Below are 27145 nucleotides of genomic sequence, written 5' to 3' on the forward strand. Positions count from 1 at the left end.
TCTTTTAGAGGGACTGTTTATTTTGTTATACTGCTGTTAGTGACAGGGGGTTTTGGAGGGTGTCTGTTTTTTGAGCTGCTGTTCTGTTCCAGTGCTAATCTTGGTGCCAGATCCCTTGGTGTAGTTTAGTGATTTGCTTTAGAGGGCAAGGGATCAATTATAATTTTCTATTATTTATTTTGCAGTCAGTATTGTTTAAGCACACATTCAACAAGTTTCTTTCCCAAGGGCTATGCTGCGCTTTTCACGCAGGTTTCTCATGTGAGCCTTGGCAGGGGGTAGGGTGACCAAAGCTACTGTTTCTTCCAGGGGAAACACGGTGAGGGTGTGCAAGGTTGTTGCCTAAGAGAAAGTACAGAAGCTCATCTTAAGTAACCTAGCGAGAAAAAAGGAGATGCGTAGCATTAGAGGAAAAAAGGGCTGAATCAGAGGGGAATACTGTGTTGCAAACAAGTGGCAAAATTAGAGTAAAAATGGGTATGCTCACCCATACACACACACGCACACGCTCTCTCTCAAGGACTGCAGAAGGTAGGAGAGAGCATGCAGCCTCGTAGCTCTTTGTGAGCAATTTTAGCCTGTTTAGCAACAGGCTGAACAACTTTGCATTCCTCTTGTGTGCTTGTCTGCTCTGGTCCCTGACTGGCAGGTGGGATCTGCTGGGAATCAAACCATCAGCTTTTAAACTGATCCAACTTGACACGCTATTCTCAGCAGGGGCATTATAATGTATAAGGAACATTATGATGGCAGCAGTAACCAAACTCTGTAAGTTTTTGCTTCTGTGCCTTACAGTAGCTTTTGTCTTTTTATTTTAGAGCAGTGCTATACCTGGAAGTTCAGCTCTCAGCACTTCTAAAATAAAAAAGAACAGAACTCAGGAAAAGGCTTTTGATATCAGACTTTACCATTTCGCTTTCAAAGCCATAGATCTTAGATTGAATTTAAAGGGAAAAAAAAAAAGGCAGTGCAGGAAACAAAGGGGGGAAAAAAGTTCATTGTTTGTTTAAGTGACTCTCCAGGGCTTTTTTGGTACTGTGTATTTCCTAAGCTGTAGAAGCATTTGAAATGGGGAAACGTCTTCAAATAAAGTGCAGTTTTGTCAGACACATTCAGACGTAGTTCCTTGTTCAGCTGACAAAACCATGTTTTCATCTTGACTGGCTTCTTGTAGTCTGGACAGTGTATGCAGTGATATCAGCCTCTTAAGTTTCCCTGTAGCTGACTTTAAATTTGGAGTCAGCTGCTTGAAATCCCTGAATTTTCCCAGCATCGGACATGTTTTTGCTTAACAGGAGTCTCCTCCTGCCCACACCCCCTTTCACCCCACCCTGAGTGCTTGCGCTGTCTCTCAGCTCCCCCACCCTCCCTTGGGACAGGAAAAATGAAGTATCTACCCATCCCGGGTAGATTATGTCGCCGTTTGCAGGGAGGATGGCGTGCATCCCATACGCTGAGAGGGAAGGCGAGTGACCGAAGGGCGGCTATTGTTCAACTCGAGCCAAGGAGCTGAATAGAGAAGCTTGCGCTTGACGGGCTTCGGCTCTGGCTTTTCTGCATTCCAAACCGTCTGAGGCAGACAAAACAGAGCGCGGGAGAGAAGTGTGCAGAGGCTCCGCTGACTTTCTGGTTGGCATGGTGGCAGGACCATGGTAGAGGTATTAGGATTCCCGCAGAATGCAGTTCACAGGTGAGAGAGATCCCTCCTGACACAGTCCATGCAAAGAGGGGACTGTATTGCTGCAATATTTCCAGTGAGGTGGGATTGGGTAGGAGGCACGTAGGTATTTTGCTGGAAATTTAAAGCGACTAGACTTAAAGCAACTAGAAACTTTCAGGGTTTTTTTCCATGTTGCATGTATATATCAACTCTTCATTACTTCAGTTTTATACACAGGTTTTTAAAGAGGTATTTACATGGATTTAATGTGATGAATGGAAAAGTGGATTATTGGTACTTTTCTGCTCACTGGTACAGAAATTACTTGTCAGTATTCAAACATCATGTAGATGCAAAGATGAGAAACAAGGTTTTGTAATGGCTTTCAAAGTTAAAAATCTAGTTTATTGCTACTTAAATGATTAGGATTACTTTTCTCCCTCTCCCCGAAAGCCTTTACTTACCTAACATAAGTGAGTACATTTTTATATGACATTGGATTTCTGGACAAGGCCAGACATCATTCTTCAAGGGCACGCTGTGGGAATATTTTTCAGTGTTTACTTGTGGCTGGCATTGCGTGATGTTTTCAGCATATGATATTGCCAACCTTGCTTCCTGTCCTCCAGCAAGCGATGGTAAATTAAAGCAGTTCAGGGAATCCTACAGGTTGCTCATAAAAACAAGAAGATTTGTTTTCTTTTCAGTATAAAGGGCACTGCCTTAGTAAGGCTGCTTGCTTTTCTAGCAGCTTTTGTCTTAAAATGTATTGTTAAGTGATAGCAAACTGGAAAGCATTTAAATTTCATGCCTTTTGACGTATTCTGTAGCTACGAAAGCAATAAATGTTGTCTAAGGAAAGTGGGAACGGCAACTCCTGAGTTAAATTTTTTCTACCTTGGAAACACCCTTTAATAGGTACTGATTATGAAGTCCTTCTTAGTCATTTTCCTCCTCATCTGTGGACCAGGGAGAATACTAATTTGCTAACTTGGAGAGACTGTTTTTGTTAGCCTGAACCAATGAGGTTGTTCTGCAGCTGCTTTTGAATTACAGGATCAGAAAATGAAAACCTTCTGCCTTATATTTTTTTGGACAAACATGTGTTTCTTTCAAAAACAAGCAAACTTTTGGCAAACTAATCAGAAAAGCTCAAGGCAACACAATCCTGGTCCCTTCCAAGTTTCATTTAGGTGATTTTGGGGTGGTTACCAGGAGGTACCCTTTAGAATTTCCTGTCTCTTTTTGGGGCTCTTTCATACGATTAACATGTTAATAGGGTAGTGAATTAAAAATACAATACTGGGGAGTTCTGGAAGGCAGACGTGAGCAGCAGCTTACATTCCTGCAAATTCCTCATGTTGTGCCTAGCTTTATGTGATACTCAGTGGGTGCTCTCGCTCTTTCTCTCTCTAAAATCTGTGGAGAGGGGAAAATGGTGTAATTGTAACGAATACTTGAGGTGACTTCTGTCAGAAAGATCTGTCATGGCTCTTTAAAGCTCATGGGAACAAATCAACCTCATTTGTATATAAGCAGGAGGAAGGGGCGTTCTGGTATACTGAGGCTTGACCTGTTCCTTGCCATTTTCTGATATATGGGAGTAAATATTGCACCAGCTATGTAATATTGGAAGTCGGAGAATTCTGTGATGCAGCAAAATACAGGGTATGGACAGCATTTGTAAATGGCTCGTTGGCATCAAGAGACAGATTCATTTTCCAGCCTGTAGAGGTACGTACCTTTTCAAAGCTTTAATTCTCCACAAAGGGAATACTTCCTTTTATCTAGATTTCTTGGCTAATTGGCATCAGACAGCACAAATGTTTTTTAGGAGAGCTAATAATGGTGGGATTTGAAACTGGGCCAATGGCAGAAGGGAGACCTAATGATCCTCTTCCATTTAATTTTCTACATATATGGATGACTGCTTCTAGTAAGGCAGAGGGAAATTTGCACAAGAAGTCAGCAAGCAAATGATGCAACTACAGTCAGTGCTTACAATTTCAACAGTATCATCTCCACATGTTAAATGGTCAACGGACTTCGACTGATACATGTTATGGATTTAATGGGAAATGGTGCCAAAATTGTCGTGGTAAACATAACTGCAGAAATTGGGTTGCGAAGTTGTGTAATAGCTGGTTATCTGAGCAGATGATGGCAGCTACGAATAGCTACAGTGAGTCTGTACAGAGTTTCCTTCCGTAGCTGAACAGTGCTGCTCCTTAGTCAGGCAGTGGATCTGCTGTGATGACACACAACATTGCATTTTTCTTCTCTTGCACCTGCAGCATGCTCGGCAGGGTCTTTAGGAGGGCAATGTTGTGATGTGGATGCCTGCCAGAGAAGTGAAACAGCTCTGCTGATGCGTTTGCTTAGAGTAGGCCTCTGGGCAACCTTCAAAAGCGACGCCAACCACAAGCATTCAAAAATGCAAGTCTGGCTTAGAAAAGAGGAGATTGAAAATATTTGGGTTTTACATTCATTTTCCTGCTTGTTTTGATACTTTTTGGAGTAGGCTTCAGTCAGATTTTCAAGCTCAGTCACACTCAAACTGTGAAGGCCAGATCCTTTTTCTAGAATAGAGGCTGTAACTGTCTCCACATTTGTTTGATTCCAGGAGTAATGGCTACAGGAAAAATAACAAATGTGCAAAATACAGCGTAATTCTAATGCCAGCTTTCATAGCATTCATGCTTTTAAAGCCCTGTCCTGGTATGTCCTAAGGTCACTCTAAAATGTCGGCTATATTCTCCAGGGGAACTCTTGCCAGAGCGTCCAAGAAGAATTTTAAGATATTGCGTCAGTCAGAAATTAAGCCCATGTCCACAAGATGGAGGACTTGGTATGTCCTTGTAAATATTCCCTATACTATACAGTCTCTTACCTTGCTGTGTTTCCTTGCTTCACCACTAAATTTGGTCCCTAATTTGGGAACAGATTTAAGAAACCCTCCATGTACTGCCTTTCTTGTACTGATCTCTGTAGTGTTTGGAAGGGCCTTGGGCTTTAGCAGTTGCCTTATTTTGATGCTTACATAGAGATTAACATAGTATTCCTATAAACACAGGTGGAACTGGGCAGTAAGAGGGAGGGAGACCACATGATTCATAGGCAGGGGTAGGAAATCATATTGCTGGTCATAACCACTCGCTCTCCAGAATGCTCCTGCTTCTCTGCTGCATACCTGGTAAGTGCAAGCTGCATGCTTTCGGGCTGCTAGACACTAACATTTTTTTGTTGGTGGTTCTCTGTCTTGTTATGTGGTGTTAGAGGTGCAGGTTATTGTGAATTAGTCGGGGGGGGGGGGAGGGGGGGCTGTGCCAATCAAGGAGAGTTCAACTCCCACCTGATGATGTCAGCAAAGCTGCGCCTTCTTGACCCGTAAAGGGAGCAAGCGGTGACCTCAGGGTGGAGTAAAGCTCCCTATTGGCTTAGCACCCTCAACCCTGCTCTGCAAGAATCGCTGGTATTTAGCTTGTGCTGAAAACAAGCAAGTTGAACTCATCGTGGGAGTGCTACATAAAGCTGCTACCTTGTACTAAACCTTGTAGGAAGAGGGTAAATAATTTGATGGGATGGTGTGGCAATTCCTAGGTGATCTGACCAGAAGCTTAAGAAATCATGTGGTCAGTAGAATATCATATATTGATCATGTTGAATCACTTCCCAAAATACTTTGAAGCCATCTGTGTGGGTCTTACACCTTCTGATGGCACCAGAATGTTGCAGACTGGATGATAAGACGTTTAGTTCTCTCTCATCTGAAACTGTTTTTCTCAAAATTGCAGTTCTCTATTATCTATGTGATCATGTCTAGTCATAGAAGGCAAAAAAACCCAAACCCAATTGCTCCAGTTGAGAGTATAGGCCCAAGGAAAAACAGTAGGTGAGAAAGTAACAGTAGATACCAACATGAACGATGGTAGTATTCCAACAAAACTGCCTTAATCAGTTATTTTCACTTGCATTTTTTTCTGAATTTGGGCAAAATTCAGCACTTCTGAAGACATGAGTTGTGCAAACTACGTGGCCTGCAGGATGAGCAAGAAAAAATGTTTTCTTTTTCCATGCCTGACTGCAGCATTCATGGGGACGTGCTTTGCTGTCCCAGTAGCAAACTTGGAGGACAGCTTAGTGCAAGGTGTCCTCTTTCCCCAAAAACCTGCTTGCTTGTTTTCTCTTTCTGACAATTCATAGCATGTCAGCATCTTGAAGTGCAAAGGGCTGAGCAGTTGAGTCCTCGAGGATAGTAATAACCTGTCAGATTGCCGACCCTTTGTACTGTACCTGTCCCTATTAGTTACCTTACAAGCACTGGGAAGAATTATTTAAAAGATACTTTTTCCATGGTGTTCCAATACGATTTCTGATAAATCCAGCATATGTTAAGTGCTTCTCCTTGTCTGTCTTTCTAATAAAGCACCTTTATAATGATTTAGAACAGACAAAATCTGAAGGGCCTTTAAGGTTGTCCATAAAATAGCAGTGGTGCTGTACCTGAACTGCTTAAGCAAGACTTGTGCCTTTACAGACAGGAGACAGGGCAGGGAGGAGTGGGTGCTTCAGCTTACTGCCTGCCTGCGGTGTGGTTTCTGGGCAGTTACTTTTTTCTTCTTCTTCTTAATACCTTGTAGATTTGGAAGTACAGCCAGCAAAGCTTCCTTGCTTGGAAAGGTTGATTTTTCTAGGACTACTAGTAGGTGACGCAGGTCTGGGGGGTAGAAGGAAGGAAGTTGTGCTCCTTTTTTTCTTTTTTCCCTTTTTTTTTTGTCAGCAAATATTTTTATTTGGTTTTTTTTTCTATTTTCCTTCCAGTAGCTCTCCACTATTTTCCTTCCAGTAGCTCTACAAAAGTAGTTCTTTCTTGTTAATTTTTGTCTTGGTTGTGTGTAAGCTGTACTTATATTTGAAGTTTGCATTTCTTGGAAATTCTTGTTCAGAAAAACAGTGTAATGCCAATACCACTTGAGACACTGGTGATTTCAGTCCTCACAGTTCCGAAGTTCAAAAAACCACTCCCCATTCCTCTTTTATACTACTTTAAAAGATGGAAGAGCTCTTGGATTTCTAGGCTGGGTCTTCAGATGTGTGAAGTGGGTGATATAACTGGGCTTGGTGGGCGGGGATCAGACCCTGAATGTTGATCTTTTTCATGTTCTTCATCCATTCTTGAAGGTTTGGCACCTCTCAGGGCTTCTTAATTTTTCTTTCAGTCTTAGCATTAAAGTAACATTTCTAATGCTAAATAACTTTAGGACTAACATAACTTTTCTAGCAAAGATGCTAGCTCAGAAATCCATTTTTAAATTGAAGTGCTTGAGACTCTATTCATTTCAAGCTGTCACTTTCACAGTGTTACTGAGCAAGGGCTTCCATATCAATCTTTGTGCTTGGCAAATCAGGGAAAGTGTGGGGTTTGTTTTGTTTTTGCAGCTCTGTGTTTTCAGGACATTTTCAGTCTGCTCTTTGTTTTGAACACCCAATGCTTTTGGTCGAAGGGAAAGAATATAGAAGGTATTCTTCATGAACACATTCTTGGGGAAAAAAGTCATCGCCTGAATACCAGCATCAGAAATTAAGTAGTCTTTACATACTGCTCGTTAAATATATAGCTAGATGTATTCATACTTTAATGCAAGATGTCTGTTTACATGAGGCATATGGCTCTCTGTTTGGAAAGGCACTCCAGAGTGGATGACTCTGTAAATAATGTCTTGGCCCTAATTTGGAATTAAATTAGCTTAATGTTTTTAGAGTAGTCATTAATAGATACTTACAAACTACTATACTGCTAGCAGCATAACTTAGCCGAATCCCTTGGCTATGCTGAGGATACCTGAAGTTGGATTGAATACAAAAATGTAATTAAGTTGGTGTGAAAATGAGGAAAAAACCCCATGGTTGCTTCATCAGTGAAGTTCTGAAAATCTAGCAGTTCTCCCCAGCAGAAATACTTGTGTTGGAGCTCTTAGTGCTTCTGGTTAGGTCACTGTTTTGTAACATTGGCGAAGTGTTTTTCCATGGGAAAGTGGACAACTATAACAGGACAGTTTGACTTATAGTAGTAAAACTTTCCTATTGCTAGTTCTTCTGATTTTTGGAACTGGCTTACTTAGGGTTAACATGCCCAAGAACCAAAATCACAGTAATTTGCCTATTCTTCAATTACAGTAATTTTTTAAAGATAATTTCAGACTGTATCTTTCTTGTTGTACATGAGCAGCATGATGGTTTGTTCTGTGCTTACCTCTTAGGCCTCTAGATAGAGCCAAGTTTCTTTCCTTATACAATGCTGGACATTCTCTGTGGTGTGGGTGCAGGTACATGTCTCACTCACTCTGTTGATCTTCAACTGATGGTTTGACTCCCAGTCTTCCTGCTCTCCTCAAGCATCTATTTATTAATATATCCTGGAGGAAAAAAGCATAGGGGTGTATGGACTCAGCAAAACTTAATTTTGTGGGCAGGTACAGTCAGCAGCATGAAGGATTCATCTCCAGCCCCTACAGCATTACAGTCTTGCATCAGCTTTGCCAGGAAAACACAATACTGGGATCTAGAGAGTGAACTGGGGCAGACATCCTTCTAAAAAAAGCCACCTTGTTTATGTTGTGTTAGAATGTTCAGGAGGAAAATATTATGGAAAAATTGAAGACGTGTTTTAAAAGTAGTTTAAAATTCAGCTCCTTAGCAAGCAGCTTCATAGGCTTCTGACAGCTTTTTTTCTTTAACCTGAAAAGCATGTCTGTAATTCTAAGATCTTGTGTATACTCAAAATAGTTCATATGCACCAAGAAAACAATGTAATGGGAGGTCTCTTAAGACATAGCTTGCTATTATGGGAAAGATTTTGAAGCATTAATTAGATTCATATAGGCAGTTAGATGTATCTTTATATTGCAAGGGAAGTATAAGACACTTACCAGCACAGAAGCTGGCGTTCTTTGTGTCCAAGTAAACTGACTTAAGTGAATTTTGTCTGCGAGGCCCATGACTAGGCTTACATATTTAGCCATTTTTGAAGTGTTTGTATTAGGGTCTTGCTGCTCTGTTTCCATAAAGCTGAAGTATGAATAGCCAGCCAAGAGGCCAGATGATTTTGCTAGGGAGGCTCAGTGGGCATGGAAGAGCTTCATAAAGGCTAGCCACTTCGGGTTTAGTTTAAATTTTCATTTCAGTTGCTGACCTGTTTGTCTCCAATGCCTTGTCAAAACTAAGTGTGGAAATAGCTTCCTGACATTATTTAAAATGTCACTTGTACAAGGGATCTCTTGCCTGTATTTTTATACACTAGAGAACTTCAAGGTTTGTGGTTTTTCTCACCTTCATTTTGAGCCTTTCTGTCCCTATTTATCTTTACAGGCTGTCAGCAGGCACAGCTTTCGCTGCCCCTGGATTCCTCACTGCTCCAGCAATTGTTATTTAGGAAATTCTGTGCTCTGCCTCCCTCCTGAGTAACCACTAGGTTAACGTCTCTGATCTCAGCTGGGTTTGGAAGGATAGTGGTGTTCATTCTGGAAACTAAGGGGAACTATTACCCTGGTAAAAAATAATATTGCATCAGTGCTGTGGCACGTAGAAGTTGTCATCTTCAGCTGGATGAGAGCTGTTGAGAGTGAGTGCTAAAGATCACTGACTGTGCTAAAATCACTTCATTAAGCAATCTGAAAGGATAAAATACTAGACAATAATGCCTATGTGTGGGCTGGTACTTCATCAGCGCGGTTTCACTTTCCACAACAGAATGGACTGGCTTAAAGAGAGACTTGGGTGTCCATCAAGTTTTTTTCTGTGTACTTTTCCATGCTCCAACAGGGCTATCCACATCTTCTCATGTCTGACGTAAATCTGTTATTGACTTATATTGCAATAGAATCATTCTGTTCAGCTGCTCATAGCTTGTTCGCAAGATTGTGTCACGTTATTACATGCTGATTTTGCTTATGTAGCTTAAGCCAAAAAGTTATTCATGTCACAAAATAATTGTGAATCCTTCCACCATTATTCCATAATAAACAATGAGTTACTTGGCCTTGTCCATCAGGATGCTCTTGAACTAGATTATAGTGTGATTAGAAGGCTGTTATATTGTAATACTGCTTCTCCAAGAAAATTACTTTCATTATAGATAGGCATTTAAAATGATTTCATGCAGGAAACAGAGCCTTTTGCATATAGAGTTGACATTTTTAGATGTCTGGAAAAGTTATTTTCAAGCTAGCTTGCTTGTTCTGTGCTGTGGTATTGAATGGGATTGGAAAGTTATTACTGCTTGGCATTTTTCTGGGGCAAAATGACTCAACTTTTCCTATTTCCTAATGGACAAGTGTAAAGGTGAGTAGTGTTGTCTGGTATACATGACATTGATCCAGAAGTTGGAGAAGCGGATGTTTATTGTTTCTTGTGGATTAACTAGTGCTGCAACCTTAGCAAGCTGTTTTATATGTCTCAGCCTGCCTGCTTTTTGTGAAAAAAGTTTGCTCTCTCCCTACCCACTGTGCCCCTGTTCTGAAGGGAGCATTTTATTTTTCAAGTGTGCAAATATCCTGTCTTTATTCACTCCTAAATTAATTGTAAAACATTTTAATAAGAATGACTTGGGTGTACAATGTCTGATATATATTGCTGTGAAGACATCATCTACTGACTACAGCAATATCCATCAATCAGTCCGTCAGAGTCTGTCCCTGGTGCAAGATCCATTTTTCCTCTTCTTAAAAGTGCCCTCATGCAGAGAGCATTAATACTTTATGATTTATAATAGTACTGTGACTTTGTGCTTACAAAGCATCTGCATCAGAAGGCATCTGTGCTCTATTATTTGCATATATTATGAATTATCATTTACTAAAACTCCTGTAGAAAAATCTGAGCACTCATGCTTCTGTGTAGTTTCACTTATCAAGAATTCTAATTTTTAAATCCATGGGATGGCAAAGCTGCTTAGCTTCTTAAGTTTCAAAATCATAACTGTAGGAGGGTGACATTTCTGACAACTGCAGAAAGGAGCAGAAGCTCATTCGCTGGTGGTAATGCAAAGAATTACCAGTTGGGGTTGTATACAAGTTTTAAATGATTCATTTATAGAAGAGGTTCCAAAACATAAGGGCTTGGTTTAATTTTCAGCCTTGTGGACTCGTCTGCTTTTGGAACTCAGGGGTGAGGGAGATGAACCCAAACACTTTGAAGGAGTTTTCTCGTGTTTTCACCTGCTGTTCTGCGCAGCTACTGGTGCTAATTTTGGAAAACAGCAGTCTCTCAAGGCAGAGATTAGCTGCTTCTTAGTCCTGATTTTGGGGGTTTTTTATTACTACTTTGCTGATCTTTCCTACCTTTCTATATTTTCACACTTTGCATACTTCCACTCTGGTTGACAGAGCAATTTGTATCTATATTTGCATTGGTTCAACAAACTTTTTTCTAGTGTAGGTAGGTCTCACAGCATGAAAACAAGTTAGTCATGTTTTGAATATTCCTCTCGTGTATTTGCATCTCAAAAACTGGCTGTCCTGGAAAATTTGGACAAGACTTTGGTAAGCTCTAGAGCACAAGACCTGCTTTAAGATGAAGACAAATTTAAGAAGCTATTCACAGTGTTTCTTCTGCCTGTGGCAAGCTTTAGTGGGAGACTAGCACTACATCCCTCCCTGCAGTTGTGGAGCAAGTTTAGTCTCTGGCTTCCTTGCACAGCAAAAGGTTTAAAAATTAAAATCAATGCTACAGAGGAGTTTCAAGATATTTTTGAAGTGATTGTTTGAAACTAGGTAGTCAAAGGATGTAAGCAGGGAGGACATTTCTGATACCAGAGCTTGATAACGGAGAGTATCAAAGCATACAAATGTCAACCAGCGCCCAGTGGTTGGGAGATGAGGCTTGATAAATTCATTCTTGAACTAAGGAGCAAATTGCTAAGCATGAGTGGAGTTAACCATTGGAACGGCTTACCAAGGGGAACAGACTGGCTCTCTATGTCTTTGCAGTGTCTGTTTACAATCAGATGTCCTTTTTTCTGGAAGACGTGTCTTTGTTCAACTAGAAAAAATGCAATGAATGGATGAGAGTCACTGGGTGATGTTCTAAAGGTGTTTCAAGTCAGGTTAGATGATTGTAATCATTATTTCTACTTTTAAATTCAACGGATTTGGTGTTTCTAAATGTCAGTGGTTCTTCTACATCTATCTATCACTTTAAATTTCCTGCATTTCTAATGGTGTGTTTGTGACTGACTTTCTTACAAGGACTTTTCAATTCATGCTTTTGTTCTGATGCATATCTCTACCTTCTGACAGTCTATTGCAGACAAGCTTCCTGCATGATATTGTGTCCTGTTAAACCACACAAAAAGGAGATAAGTAGTAGGGAAGTATTTATGCAGGTTTTTTCCCTCTCTGTGTGTTGCCCCAGGAATGTTAATGCACAAGAGTGGTCTGCATATGAAAAACTTTGCCATTTCAGTTCCTTTGCCATTTCAGTTCATCTTCCTGACTGAAGCCGTTGCCAGTTCTGCCTCCATTGTTTACAAATTTTTAATGTTGCCATGTTTTAAAATACTCCAATGAGCCAGTTTCATATTTGATATTTAATATACTTCTGTTTTCATGAACATTATAATACCTTGAATGGGATAAATAAAGCTAAATTATGATACAAGATGAGGTAGCTAGGGAGGAAAACAGGATCTGTACACAATCAGTACTCCTAGAAAGGATGCAAAATCGGTAAGCATTCATGGGAAATCAATACTCTTAACTTTGTTTTCTCTAGAACCTATTATTTATGGAGTTGATAGTTAATATTGCACATTAAACCAGTTTTTAATGGAAGGATAGTCAGGTGGTTTTGGGCACCGTATTTGTTTCACAGAAAACTAAAAGGAAGGAGGTGAAATTTTTGTTTCATATTAACCAACCAGATAGAAGAAAATAGCTATCTAATCCTTTCTTTAAAAGTACTTTAATTCCATTCTCATTGTAAGTAGATTTACGTCATCAGTTTGCACAGTCTTAACTCAAAAGATTCTACTTGTAGAAGTTGGACAAAATGTGATCCTCCCACACACACAGCAAAATTTGTTGGAAAAGCTCATTTTGCCTAAAAAATCAGCTATTTTTTGCATAGATGGGAAAAGTATCTGATGTCTTTCTATCGTTGGATTTTATATTATGTAGGAAATGTTTCTGGTTTTTTATCCCTCTGTTCATACTGGGGGTGGAGGCATGAACTTTTTCAGTGTGAACAGGAGGACTGCTTGGCTAAGTCTTCCATGCTGCTGTGGTATCTCACTCCTGAACTGTCTGTCCCATGTTCCCTCATTAATTGTGAATTCTGTATAGCATCTGCCCTGCTTGGCAGGTGTTTTATGAAAATATCTGTCCTGCACAAACAATACTTGCTACAGTTTGTCTTAGTAATTGGAATTTTCTTCCCCACTGGGACTTGATAGCTCTTTTTTTCTTCATTTGTTGGTTGGTATCTAATTCTTCGCTTTGCTGATCTAATGGCTTTTTGTTGTTGCTGTTTTGGCTTGGGTTTTAGTCAGTGGTCAGCAAGTGTCCTAGTTTGTAATAGGGATTGGCAACTGTATAAATTATTTAAAATAAAGACAGGTTCAGAAAATGGTGAACAAAAGGTGGCTGTCTCTTTAAAGAGTGCAGTTTGATCAGAGCATCAGCTCCATCCCCTGAGGACAAAGGCAATTTTGATTTGTGGGGCCCAGGAGTCCCTCACTTACCGGGATTCGTCTCTGCTCGTGCATGTGTAAACCTGTAAAATGCTCTTTTGTGTAGAATAAATCATATGCTATAAATCCTGCACAATTAAATGTGACCCTTCATAAAGTCACAATGACAAGTCTTCATTGCAAAGCTGTGCAGAGCAAGCTCACTGTCTAGACAGAGCAGAATTATTTCCTTTTTCTTTTTTTTAAATAAATAACCGACCGTTAGCGTTGATGACTTCTTTGAACCCCCAAGAACGCTGCTCTCTCCTTACCTCTTTCTCATTTGCGCTGTTGCAGTTGAGGCTGAAGCCCAGCGGGGCTGTGACCGCTGCTTCGCGCTGATGAAGAGGAGCAGTTCCCCTCTCTCTAATGCTGCTGTTGGCAGTCAGAAGCAGATTCCATTATTGCCGATCAATGCTGCCGCCATGCAGGAGGAGGGGAGAGGGAGGGGTGGGAGCTTCCTATTCACAGATTGATCAACCTGCCATTGCATGAACAAATTCATTGTAAGAAAGGCTGGGATGCTGTTATAATAGCTGGAGCGGGAAGGGGCTTGTAAACAGGGGAATGCAGGCTCTTCAGTAATGGGGAGGGTATTTAAATTGCCTCTAAGCTTGCTGTTTTTTCTTTTAGCATAAAGCATAATACCTGAGCCTACAAACAAAGCCAACACTATAAGGAATGATAGAGATATATTACACTTAGCTGATGAGCTATTGTGCTGACTTATTTGAGCTTCTTCAGCACTGAGACCTATTTCTTCTTTCTACTTAAACTGATTCCATCATAACCTGCTGCCTCTTTTGGATTTTAAAACCTCGGTTTCCCCTGCTCCCCTTTTTTTGCCTTCTTTCTGTTCCTGCTTGGACTGAAACCTGACACAAAGGGACAACAAGTACAGATCCCACTTACTGCTCCCACCCATGCCTGCTTTGTCACTACGGGCTGTCAGATGTAGGGTTGAGAGAACAGGGCAGGATCACAATCTCATGTTGTCAGTGTAGACAATAACTGGAGTACTGGAATCCCAAGACCATCAGCTCCTCCCCACCCTTCCTACCCTGCTTCGTTCACTTATTGTTTTCTGTATGGAAAAGTTTTCTGGCTGGAGAATGAGTCTTCTTTCTCCTGGTGATGTGGCCGAATGGCTGGATAGCAGCACAGAAGATGAGAAAAGCCTTCTCTCGTTTCTTGGTACGGTAGGGTACTAACTGTATTTTTTTTTTTTTTAACACTTTACTGGGAAGCCTTTACTACTTGGCGCTTAATTTCTTCAGTCCTTCAGTTACCTGACCTTATTTCTTTTTAAAAGCTTTTAAGTGGTATGCAATTGTTAATTAAACTCAGTTACAATCTGTTTAAAATAGTTGCAAACACATTGGGCAAAGGTCAAGGTATAAATGGGCATGTGCCATGCAGAAAATCATTTCTGGACTAAACAATATGACTTACTGGTCTGTTTTTCTTCTCTGTGTGCCATTTGACCAGCTGATCGCTGTGTTCAGTCTGCTTCCACTCATATGTGCCAGCTTGCCTACAACTTAACTTCTCAACTGTGTGATGGTAGTAAGATAAATCAGAGGAGACTGCTGAAAGTTTTTCTTCTTAAGAGAAATGTTTAGATGCGTTTAGAATAAAAATTTCAGCCACAGGATCAGATACTTCTCTAGCCTAGAAATTAAATCTAGGAAGCACAATCAAACAATCTTGTGCTCTGTTTCTGGATACTTACACATTAGTTTAACTGCATTCAGGTAGAAAATTGAAACTATTCTTTCATTTATAGTCCGGAGTAAATACTAGTAAGAGGTTGAAAATGTTTTAAACAGAATTCACACATAGAAGCTGATTATTGTTTCATCTTTCCCTTCAAGCTGTTGCTATGTCAAACTGTTATTTGTTTTTGTTCTTTTAATCCCATCTCCACAAATCATTCCATCTCACTCATTAATGGTTTCTGTTGTTCTCAGGGTGCAATCTGTTTTCTTTATATTTTGATAATTTCCAGGTACTGAGTTGCTTGGACAGGCTGCTTGATATGTGTGCCCCTTTTTCTTCCCATGGACTATTTAAAAAATGTTTGTTATAATATCTGCTGTAATATCTTTTTTTCCCTCATCCCCCCCACCAAGATACAGTAGTCACTATTATGGTTCTTTGTCTGTCAGTCAAGTAGGTGACAGCTAATCCAGATGCTATTTTCCCCCCAGTTTTGTTGTCCTCCTTCCAGACCACAAGCAGGTACCTGGTGTGGCTGTGCTCTTTTCAGTAGATAGAGTTTACACTAGTCTCTCTATGGTAAGCAGTTCTCTTACTTAGCAGGTCCAGAACAGTACAGAATGTGGGAGGAAAATAAGGGACTCCCACAGAGTCTATTTCGATTTGCTAACATTTCATCGCTATGTGCTGTGGCCTTCTTTGGGAATATCACACCAGCTGTGAACAGGGACAAGAGTATACATGGGCTGGCCACCAGTGCTGCTCTTCAAGAGACTGCCATTTCCCCCCCTTACACATATGCCTGCATTCACATTTTGTTCCAAACCAAGAGATCCTCAAGATGTCTCCTAAGTCTCACCCCAGAAACACCAGGAAGTATTTATTCAGCCTGGAGTCTGAAGGGTGTCACAAAGCTGAGCTATTTAAGGTAGCATTTTTTGTCTCCAAGTACTTAAATTATCTTTTTTTCTTTGATCTTAAAGAGATACCAATTCCCAAATGGTGTCTTAACTCTGGGGCCATATTTAAGGTTCAGTGACATCCCTCGGATGTCTACAGTACCTTGGGATTTTTTCTTTTTGTCTGTCCATAACAATAATTCTTATTGCTCAGGGGCAAAATCCTGCTATAGTGAGCAAGAGGTACTGAAGCTTAGAGCAGCCTTCTGGCCCATTGAGAGGAATGGGGAAGAGCTGTTGAGCTTTGATGCGTCCAAGAGCCAGTCACTTGTGATAATATCCCAATAACCAGAGCAAAGGATCGCTTTTTAGAGAATGCCTTGATTCACAGCCCTTTCGCAGAGAGTAAAAAGGTTGGTTTTGAAAGCCATGGCTCAAGGCTGTTGTTTAATAATGAGGATAATAAATATTGATATCATAGTAATGTGTGTCTAAGTCATAAGCCTCTAAACAAATTACATTGCGGGAACAAGTTACCATGCATCAGCTGATCTGCGTTAATTGTCTATGTGCAATCTCTCTGCAGCAAACACAAGGTAATTTGAATTATCAGGGGCAGTCCAAGATCATTAGGAACTAACGAGGACATCAGCATCTCCGGGTCACGTGCAGTAGCTCCTTGTGTCTGCTTTTGTGTTGGCACAGTTGTCCAGGCAATTTATATTGCTGTGCATAGAGTCAACCATTAAAGGAGGCCTTAGAGGCTGATGCATGAGGAGGTTAAAAAGGGGCAACTATTCCAAATTTTGTATGGCCACGCACATCATGCAGAGGATATGTTGAACAGTTTAGGGACGTACATCTGTTTCATTTCTGACTCACGTTTGCAGAGCTGGAGGATTCGTTCCTCCGCCTGAAAGCAAATGCATCAGTCTAATAACAGCTGATGTTGTATTCACTAAATGCCATGTACAGTTTCCTCAGAACATTCTGCAAAAAGAAATTGAGAATCAGTACTTGAAAGCCAAAAATTATCTCCTATGATATTCTTGCCCTTTCTTCCAGCCTTCTCTGTGTATTCATCTGCTTTGCATGTTAGGTCTTGTCTTTCAGACTGTAAAGTCCTTTAGGAATCAATGACTTAAATGTCTTTTAAGTGACTTAAACTGTCATTTAGGTTGCTTGCTATGCACCTTCTGAACTGGGCACTAATTCGGTTACACTTTTTCTATATGCCAGCACAATGCAAGTGTCTAACACCAACAGAATGACCTGTCTGTAAATCTTTGGTATTTACCTGGATCATCTTGCAAGACTTGTCTGATCAACTCAATCCCTAGTAAAGCACAGTATCTTCTTTTAAAATCCCTGCTAATGGACTGGGAGAGTTTTTGATCATAATTGGTATCTAGAGGTTGTTTGATGATGGAGTTCTATAGCAAGTGAGCTTTGCAGAGTTTCCTTTGTATTTCCCTTTCCAGGCTTCGTAGTTTTTGTGCAATTTAGTATATTATGACTTGGTTGCCTTCCTCTGATGTTTCTTGTGGCTTTTTCCCCCTGCCTAGTTGTCTTGATAAATGTGGAAAAGCTGTCACTGCAAATCTCAATTTTCCCCTATAAGTTATACCTTGTAGAATTTGCGTAATGTATTTTAGTCAGAACACAAACTTGGACTTTGGGAGTTAAAACAGATGGGGGGGTTGAGTTTGCCTTTACCCTAAGCTTCTTACACAGGCATTTAGTTAAATTTTTATGACAGTCTGTGAATAGGGCCCAAATCTGAAGCCTCCCCAAGTGAGCAAAATGAGAGAGAATGCTTACTCCAAGACAAAACATTAACATTTTTATTTCTTTTTATATGAGGCTTCCTATTTCATTAGGTAATACTCATCTGAAAGATACTGTTCAGACGTTTCTTCTTCTTCTTGTTCCTTCTTATATATCTCCTAATGCTTTCTATCTTTCTGCTTTTTATTACTGTCTCTAATTTTGTCAGCTGGTATGTATTTTCACTAGGGTAGAAGAAACCATAAGTAAATACTGACTGCATCCAGCAAGATCTCTTTCTCGTTAGTGCTGTCACATGAGCACTCTGAAACAACCCTAAGGAGACAATGAGACAAAAATAGTCTCTTCTGTCTTAATGAAGTTGTGAATGCCATAATGTTACTGAATGTATATGCTGTACTGATACATCATAAACTGCCTTGGAGCATGTTGAATTTTTTTACTTGTTGAAACACCTGTTTATTTTTAAAAGGCTCTAAAAGTGAATTAGATACTCCATTTTTAATAGGGTCAACACAGTAGTTTATTTGGAATGAAAGTACTAGAATTAGCAGCCCAGCTGAATATTCCCACTTGATGAACATTCATTGATGCATATAAAACTTTTTTTTTAATGACATATATATATATATGGTTTTGGTTTGGTGGTTTTTGTTTTGTTTTTTTAATACACACATACAGGAGGAGACCAAACCATCAGGGTCAAACAAGCACCTTTGTTATTCATGTGCTGTGGTAGGTGATCAGGAACTTGCAATGAAAATAGTGAATAAAAATGTGGCAGAGTAGAAAGGCAGTATCTCTGTTTTGGTTTGTTTTCCTGCCCTACAAGCTAAAAGTTTCAGTGTACTGTCTTTGTAAAGTAAGAAACAAGCTCTGTAGTTCTTGTTGTCTGTGAAACAAATATTGAATCTCTGTTTGTTAGTCTCTGTAGTAAACCACTCAACTGGTGGTTACATCTATGAATAACATCTTCAAAACCTAGCTGCCGACAGCAACCCTGTAAGTGCTCCAACGCTTCCAAGCTTAGATTTGAGGCCATTATTTCTTTAAGTGTGTTTGTAAAAGAAATACTACGTCACAAAAAGTCAAGTGCTGCAGGTTTTTAGTCTGTATTTTTTTTTTAGTTAAGGCCAATTAGCCTTACAGATTTTGACAGAGTAAAAATAACGCTCAAGGAGGCCTTGAAATCCTTTAGTCCTTCCTAGCCCGTTGCCACATCCACAGTAGGGTCTCTTCTGTCTGTCATCTTTGAGAGAAACACTTGTCTATCCCGTTCTTACAAATCTTCAATAACAAAGATTATTTTTTTTTTCCAAATCCTTTCTAGATACTCTTTTATTTTCACCTCCTAGGATTTGGTTATTTATCTGGGGGTAATGACTTTAGTATAAGTTTATTTTAAAAATAAATAATTACTCAGAGGCCCATAAAGGGTAACTTACTTAATTTGCATGTCTTATTTTCTTAATGTACTTCTTCCCTCCTGCCTCCCATGTAGGGTTTATCATACTCTAGTAGTGCCTTGTTTCAAGTTAAGACTGTAAACTCTTTGGGGCAGAAATGGTGCCTGTTCAGTACTTAGTCTAGCCATGCTGCATCCTGGTAAGAGGCCTCTAGGCATTACCATATTTGAAATGTATAATAACATGTCCAGGCAGATGAATTTCTAAAATGGCATAGATAAAAAGTAAACATTTAGGTTGTTTTTCCACTGTGGTAACTATTGCTGCATGAGTGCTACAACATTTAAAACAATGACAAATTTTGCTTTAAAAAGGGGTATAGTATGTGTAGCTTATTGATCCTTCCTTCAGACAAGAAGCTAATTGCAGGACTGTTTGATTGTTCAGCTAATGCTCTGACTGGCAGCAATTACCATTTTCTCATGGGAAGTGCCAAGGTAGTGATATAAAGGGGGTGAAAATATTTGGGTGGGGTTTTGTTTTGTTTCAGCTGGGGATATTTTAACAGAAGTGCACCTGAGAGGCAGTCTTTGGGAACGCTTGGTTCAGGATAGGTAATTGTGCTTATTGAACTGGTTTTGTATTTTTCAAATGCCTGTAATTAAGCTAGACTTGAGAGGCAGAATGAGTTGATTCTTTTTATGAGTCATATTCTCTATCCCCTCTAGTCGCAGACCAAGGTGCCATCATATCAGGATGTGTGCAGGCAAAATAAAAGGAAGTCCCAGTCCCTGAAATTTTATTATGTCTTTCTTTTATTTTCCTAACCAGTAGATAACATACACCACCAGTCTGCGCCCTTCCTAGTAAAGACAACACAAAGATATCAAATAAAGGTATTTGGAGAATGAATTTGAGGATGGATTTTTTTTTTTTTATTTTTTTTTTTTACTCAACAGAATCTATGTCTTGGGAAAGAAATATTAATTTTTTGTCAGTAGTACAATGTATTTTTTCAGTGGATGGTAAATGTAGCCTTTCACAAATCCAGATTTTTCTTGCACATCAGAGCGAAGGATGTTGTAGCAGATAATTGGTCAGTGCTAAGCCATGTGTTATTATGAACTGCTAAAAGTCACAACTGATAAAATTGTGATTTTGATTATTGATTGTTAGTTTTGATTCATTGATTATTATGAACTGCTAAAAGTCACAGCTGATAAAAGGCTGGTGTGCAGAACGTGATGAAGCTGAGGACTTTATGGAAATGTAGGACCTGCCAGCCTGGAGTAGATGGTCTGATCTGTTGTTCGCTGTGACAGAGACCAGTACCAGCCCCTTATGAGTAATGACAGACAAGAGTTATGCCTGCCAGCATTGCTTACCCCTTTTTTGCATCTCCAGGTAGGTCTCTGGGACTGCTTTAGAGTCACCTCCTGGACTTTATAAGCAGGAACTCAGATCTGGAGATGTTCTTGCCAGTCCTAGGAGCACACAAGCCCAGTCTGGAAGGTGCCGCAGTCTTGACGCAAGTTCCACTGAGGCTGTACAGTAGTTTCATTGCATTGCTCGTTGCAAAATCATGGACACCCCTGTAATCTTTGTTTCTGTGACCTTATTTGCAAGTTCAGTAACTTAATTCTTCTCACTCTAACCCCTGAGGATGTTTCTTTGTTCCTGATTGTTTTTCCTACCCTTCTCCAGTCCGCTTCTGATTCAGAAAAATGGAGACAGAGTAGCAAGCCCTGTCCTGCAAAGCTAGGAGGTTTGTTTCATCTCTACTTCTCCCACCCTGAGAAAAAGCTCTTTACAGTAGAATACAAATTCACACAAGAGCAAGGTTTTGGATTTCAAGTGGCCAGAGCACCCAGCAATAGGAAATTCAGATCAAGTCTGAGAGCTGCATCCAGACTCGAGGTCATTGAGGCTACGCCAATGTGGCCAAGACGATTGCCTTCAAAGGAGGTCAATCATCACCACTACTCATAGTAGTAAGTGGCACCTGTCTTATACAAACCTGCCTTCTGGCCAGCAAAACAAGCTTTGGTGTTGCAGAGGGTAGAGAGTGGCGCAATATGGAGATGTGAGAAGAGACCTACCTTCATTGTATCCTTGGGCAGTTCCCTCTTCAGAGGCATCTGCCATTGCTGAGTAATTGGCTCAGCTAATTTGTAACTGACTGTTTCTATGTAGTGTGTAAATATTTATTTGCATAAATATTTATTTACATAAATATTACTGCATATCACCAATCTATGAGGTGATATATTAGAAGTGTCCCATAGGAATGTTTACAACTCTTTTGATGGATTTTTTTTTTTTTTTTTAAGGTTGAAAAGGGGAAGATCTGTCTAATTTTTTTTCTTTTTTCTTTTCTTGCCAGAAGTTGAGAGTGGATGAAAAGGGTTTCAGATTGTTTATCCATAGAAACAATGTGATTTATATGTAGTCTTGGTCCCTGAGAGTGAGCAATGCAGAAAGCAGTTGTAATTTAATACTAAGCCGATGAGAGGTGCATTGATTTTTACAGCAGGTGAAGATTATGCAGGAGTAGCCTCTAGCATTACTTCTGGAGCAGGGGAGGGAACTGTCTAATTTTTTGCCTGGTGATGACAGTATAGATTTTTTTTACACAACTCAGCAAAAATACTGTTCTACAGGCATCATAGCAGGTTGCTTTAGCTTTTGATTTCCAGTTAACATGTCTCGACAATTTTGCTATATTTAGGTCGTCTTTTTCCTGGGGACTGAGCATGTTGTTTATTTGCTCTTGGTTTTTGGAAGGAGAAGAGAGGGAAAGGTAGTTTTATTTTTAGTTCATTGTGGGCACCTTGTGAATATTTCATTTTCCATTCCTCATTTGGTACACTTCTGTGATGGTCTGAGAACGGAAGAAACTCATTTTACCGATGGAATGTCAGTGTTTTATTTGCAGAGAACTTGAATTACTGCTGGGTGGATGTGGGGGGACGATGGAAGGTGTCGTGGTTTAACCCCAGCCAGCAACTAAGCACTGTACAGCCGCTCGCTCACTCCCCCCCCCCCCCCCCCCGTGGGATCGGGGAGAGAATCGGAAGGATAAAAGTGAGAAAACTCGCGGGCTGAGATAAAGACAGTTTAATAGGTAAAGCAAAACAAGGAATTCATTCACTTCTTCCCATCGGCCGGCAGGTGTTCAGCCATCTCCAGGAAAGCAGGGCTCCGTCACGCGTAACAATTACTTGGGAAGACAAACGCCATCACTCCGAACGTCCCCCCCTTCCTTCTTCTTCCCCCAGCTTTATATGCTGAGCATGACATTATATGGTATGGAATAGCCCTCTGGTCAGTTGGGGTCAGCTGTCCCAGCCGTGTCCCCTCCCAACCTCTTGTGCACCCCCAGCCTGCTCAATGGTGGGGTGGGGTGAGAAGCAGAAGAGGCCTTGACTCTGTGTAAGCACTGCTCAGCAGTAACTAAAACATCCTTGTGTTATCAACGCTGTTTTCAGCACAGATCCAAAACATAGTCTCGTACTAGCTACTGTGAAGAAAATTAACTCTATCCCGGCCAAAACCAGCACCAGAGGGCAAGGAGAGCCAGGCATGTTCCTTGTTGTAGCTCTTCAACTCCATTTGGTTTAAACTTAAACTTTTTGCTAAACTGCCCTTCCTGCGGAACCTATTGTTGAAAATAGTGGGGAATTCAGGCTCCTGTTTTCATTTATGACTCAGCAAAGTTAACAGACTGTGCTAAATTACTGAAGCAGCTTTGATGTGATTTCCTGTGTGTGAGAAGTGGAGAAAGCCAAACCTATTGCGCGACGCATTACTATTTGATGTAAAATAAAAGGTGCTCGCTTTAGTCCCCAGTTCCAAGTGAATATATCACTCCCATTTGCTTTCATTACATTTACAGTGAGAACAGCAGAAGCAATCATTTAAATCCTACGTAATACAACTCTCTTTGGGAGAGCAGTACTTACAGGTGCTGCAGAAAATAAGTTTCCCTTTGTAGAGGTGGGGGGGGGAGGCTGGCAGTATAGAAAAGCGCATCTTCAGATAAAACTAGCAACCTCTGCAAAGGCTCCTGAGATGGTGGGACTGACCGTTATTCAAAAACCTTGGTGTAGCGCTGGCCCTGCTCCAAGCGCTTTGTTCTCTAAAGGTGCCCTGACAGGGACTTACCCTCCAGCACTGGAACAGGCGACGCCTCCTTAGCTGTAAGAGAAAGTGCCCAATGCTGCTCATCAGCCAAAGGAAAAAATCCCCCCGAAAGTGGTATTGCGCTATTAGAGTTATTGCGAGCTTTGACAGACTGTGATTTACTTGGTCGGTGCGAGCAGGGCTTGTGCGTCGTCCTCATGGTCCCTGCCCATTTTCCAGTGGTAGCTACATTGTGTGCTAGACTTTGTTTGCCCGGTTCAGGAGGCTGTTCTCCCTCTTAGCAGTTTTTTTCCCATCGATGGTTACCAGCAGATTGAGAGGCTGAATGTTAGCGGTTTGGGTTTTTAAAAGATAAATATCTACAGTGTGAGACACTAATACTGCAGGGTCCAGATTTCTTAGCCTCTCGTTCAGTATGCTCCATTTTGTCGTTCTTCAAGCATCCATGGGAGATACGTATTATAACCAGTGAAATCAAAATCCGATATGCAAAGACAGCACAAGTAATGTTATCCCTGAAGGAGGCTTTTCTCATTTTTTCTTCAGTTATTTTGAGGAAAACACTGCTCTCGTGGCACCAGCTGGCTACCTATCTCTGTAAGCCTTTTTTGCTGCTGTGAATCAGGATATACAGTGAAATTTTCTGTAGCGGAGGGAAGCTGGCAGTCGCGTGTCTGTTAATAGCCTGAAAGTAACTAATGAGGATGTGCAGTCGGAGCGATTGATTGAATAGCTGCAGTCCTGTGTGTTTCTTTTTCACTTGCTCGCTCGCTTGCTCCCTGCAAGCTGTGGGAAGGGAGGGGGAACGGAGAGACCCAGCATTCTCTTAAGTGGAAGTAGCACGGATCCCCAGGGCCAGGCGGACAGAAATGGAAGTTTAAGCTGCATCTGTCTCTTGAAAGGAAAACGGCAGGAGTCAAAATGTCACTGTCTGGAGTCACGGCTTACTCCTTTTCTTTAAGATTCAGAAGATAACAATGGACTTTCTGCTAGGAAGTGATTTTTTCCCTCCCTGTGTTGGGGGATGTTTTGTGAAGCTGGATTCCTTTAAGTCTGGCAATTGAGCTGGAGATGGGCAGCAGTTGTGATAAAGGTATCTGTATGTATATGTATGTGTATCTAGATATATATAAAAATGCATATATGTACAGTATATGTGTGTTTGTGTAGAGATTTTTAATGGTGTGTATACTTTATTATGCTATTATTCTAGTATTTATACTAGAAAAAGATAAGTGCATCTTTTATGAATATTTGTGCTCATCAGATCAGCCTGCATGGATTTAAGATGCCAAAGTCGTATCTTAGTAAGGTCATATTGCCAGAATGAGGAGAAGTTGACCTATTTTTTTTATCTGCAGAGATATATATGTCATATTACCCGGGCAGTTAGGAGTCGTCTGCTGGTTGCATGGTTTGAGCAAGTAGTGTGATCATGTAAGACCGAACTTTGACCTTTGTCAAATTGTGTTCAGCTGTGACTAAAACTGAGCTTCCCTGTGTCTTGATTTTAGCTACCTGTTAATTACTGCATTGCTTATGTGAGGGGAAAAAAAAAAATATTAAAGTTCTCTGAATACTATCTCACAAACAGTAATAGAATACTAAATATGTTTGGGTATTGATCTTTACCAGCATTTTTTATTTTAATTGCCTATCACCTACAATCAAGTCAGATTCACAACCTTGAATCTGTCAGTGGAAATGCCATTGTAATTTAGTAAGTAAATAAGATAGAGAAAAACAGGTGAGCGTAATTCAGCAGTTTAGTAATGCACTTGAAACTTTGCTGAGGCGTCTGTCCTATAGAGCATAAAACCTGACTCTTCCCCACCCCCCGGCACCCATTCACCTTCTTTTTCTTCTCTTCCTTAGAGGTCCCAGCAGAGAGATCTCCTCGCAGACGGAGCATCTCCGGGACCAGCACCTCTGAGAAAACCAACTCCATGGATGCTTCGAATACTTCTCCTTTCAAAGTGCCAGTAAGTGTGCCTTTCCTTGCAAAGGCAGAATTTTTCTCATTGAACAGGAGGAGGAGATTAAAATATCACAGTGTATAACTAAGCTCTGGAAAAAAAAAAAGACTATTCAGTTAATGTTTCCATTTGACCAAGAGGTATTGCTCTCGACTGTCATTATTATCAATGAGATTTCTGGTAGATCCATAACTTGCTTATTTTCATTGGATTGATCTAAGTTGCAAATAGTGAAACATCAGTGTTAATGTGGGCAGCGACCTATATAAATACTTTTGAAGTCGCTGCCATGGATTGCATTACCTATTCAATTTTGACTAGGAAAAAAGTTATGTTAGGTTGGTGATAGCATGTTATTTTTCCTTCGTGCCAATGAAGTACATAGAAAATTGAAATGGCTTTACAGTTTACTTAGAAGCTGATGAAATTTCTGCAGGTGTGTTAATTGCTCTTTAGCTCTTCAGTTTTTGTTTTGAGTTCGGTTGGCTGTGAGTCTGCATGAGACTTTTTCAGCTAGTGTCCGGATTTTCTTGTTTGTGTCAGTCTTTGGTCAGTGTATCCAAGAGCACAAAGGCCTTTCTATTATTAGACTGAGGGCAAATGCTTCAAGTTAAAATGAGGTGCTCAGTAATTTTTTAACAATATTTGTTTGTGGTTTAAAATATCTAACTTGAATATCGCAAATATTTTCATACCTCTCTTTATTTTTGGCAAGTAATCTGCCGCCTTTAAAACCTGAGGAAAAACAGGAGAAGAATTATCTAGTGAACTTTTTTTTTAATATTCTCTATGGACATGAGTACCGTTTCTGTACCTTAGCGTATATGTTCTTGCTTTCCTTTACATAGCACTCATCCCTTTTAAGCACACTTCCTAGCTCACTTTAGATCCAAAAATGTGTGTGAAACTTGGGTTTTGATTAAATCCTACATTGTGTCATTTTAAAAATAAAATAAAAAAACAGCCAAGGATATAATGAGAGCTATTTAATTATAAAAGGATTAAGGTCAGTCAGAGCGTGTAGAATATATGGTATTTAAAGCAACCTGTAAACTTGTGATTTATTGGAATTGAAAAAGGGACCAAGGAAGCAGTAAATATACTGGGTATCTATACTTGGTCCCTTTTCAGAGTCAGAGAATAATATAGATGGGAAGGGACCTCCAGAAGTCTCTGATCTATTCCCCCCCACACTCCCCCCTCAAAGCTGGACCAACTTATATCAGGTTGCTCAGGGCATTCTCCAGTCAGGGGTTGAAAGCCTCCAAGGATGCAGGTTGCACGATTGCACAGCCTTGCTGGACAACCTGATCTGATGTTTGACTATCCTCATTGTGAAGAATTTTCTTTTGTAAAGGCTTTCTTGTCAGAACAAAACTTGGAACTTCTAATGTCTATTGAAAGACCATGAATCACATTTTCCTCTAGTTCAAAAAGTATCTGAAGTAGCAGTTAAAGCAGAATATATTGCTTAGCCTTGAGAACCGAGAGCTCAGAGGGAAATCTTAGCAATGTGTATAAATACCTGATGGAATGGAATAAAGAGGATAGAGCCAGGCTCTTTGGACAAGAGGCAGTGAGCACAAATTGAAAATATAAGGAATTCCATTTAAACATAAGAAAAACCTTTTTTCACTGTGAGGGTGATCAAACACTGGAACACGTTGCCTGGAGAGGTAGCGGAGTCTCCATCCTTGGAGATATATTCAAAAGCAGACTAGACACACAGTCCTAAGTATCTTGCTCTAGTTTACCCTGCTTTGAGCAGGGGGGTTGGACTAGACAATCTCCAGAGGTGCCTTCCCACTTCAGCTATTCTGTGATTCTGT

General features: G+C 40.3%; 1 protein-coding gene across 8 annotated transcripts in view; it reads left to right on the plus strand.

The window, feature by feature from the left end:
* RASAL2 (RAS protein activator like 2) overlaps positions 1-27145 on the plus strand; it is a 189362-nt gene that overhangs the window by 107976 nt on the left and 54241 nt on the right. For 7 of the 8 annotated variants that reach the window (XM_075507904.1, XM_075507905.1, XM_075507906.1 and 4 more), the window contains exon 4: positions 25216-25322. In XM_075507904.1, coding sequence (XP_075364019.1) covers positions 25216-25322 — 107 coding nt within the window. Of the gene's footprint in view, positions 1-1519; positions 1691-25215; positions 25323-27145 lie in introns of those variants that run through there. The other variant, XM_075507907.1, reaches the window with a different exon arrangement.

The sequence above is a fragment of the Mycteria americana genome, chromosome 7 (genome assembly GCF_035582795.1).
Source record: "Mycteria americana isolate JAX WOST 10 ecotype Jacksonville Zoo and Gardens chromosome 7, USCA_MyAme_1.0, whole genome shotgun sequence".
NCBI classification, from domain to species: domain Eukaryota; kingdom Metazoa; phylum Chordata; class Aves; order Ciconiiformes; family Ciconiidae; genus Mycteria; species Mycteria americana.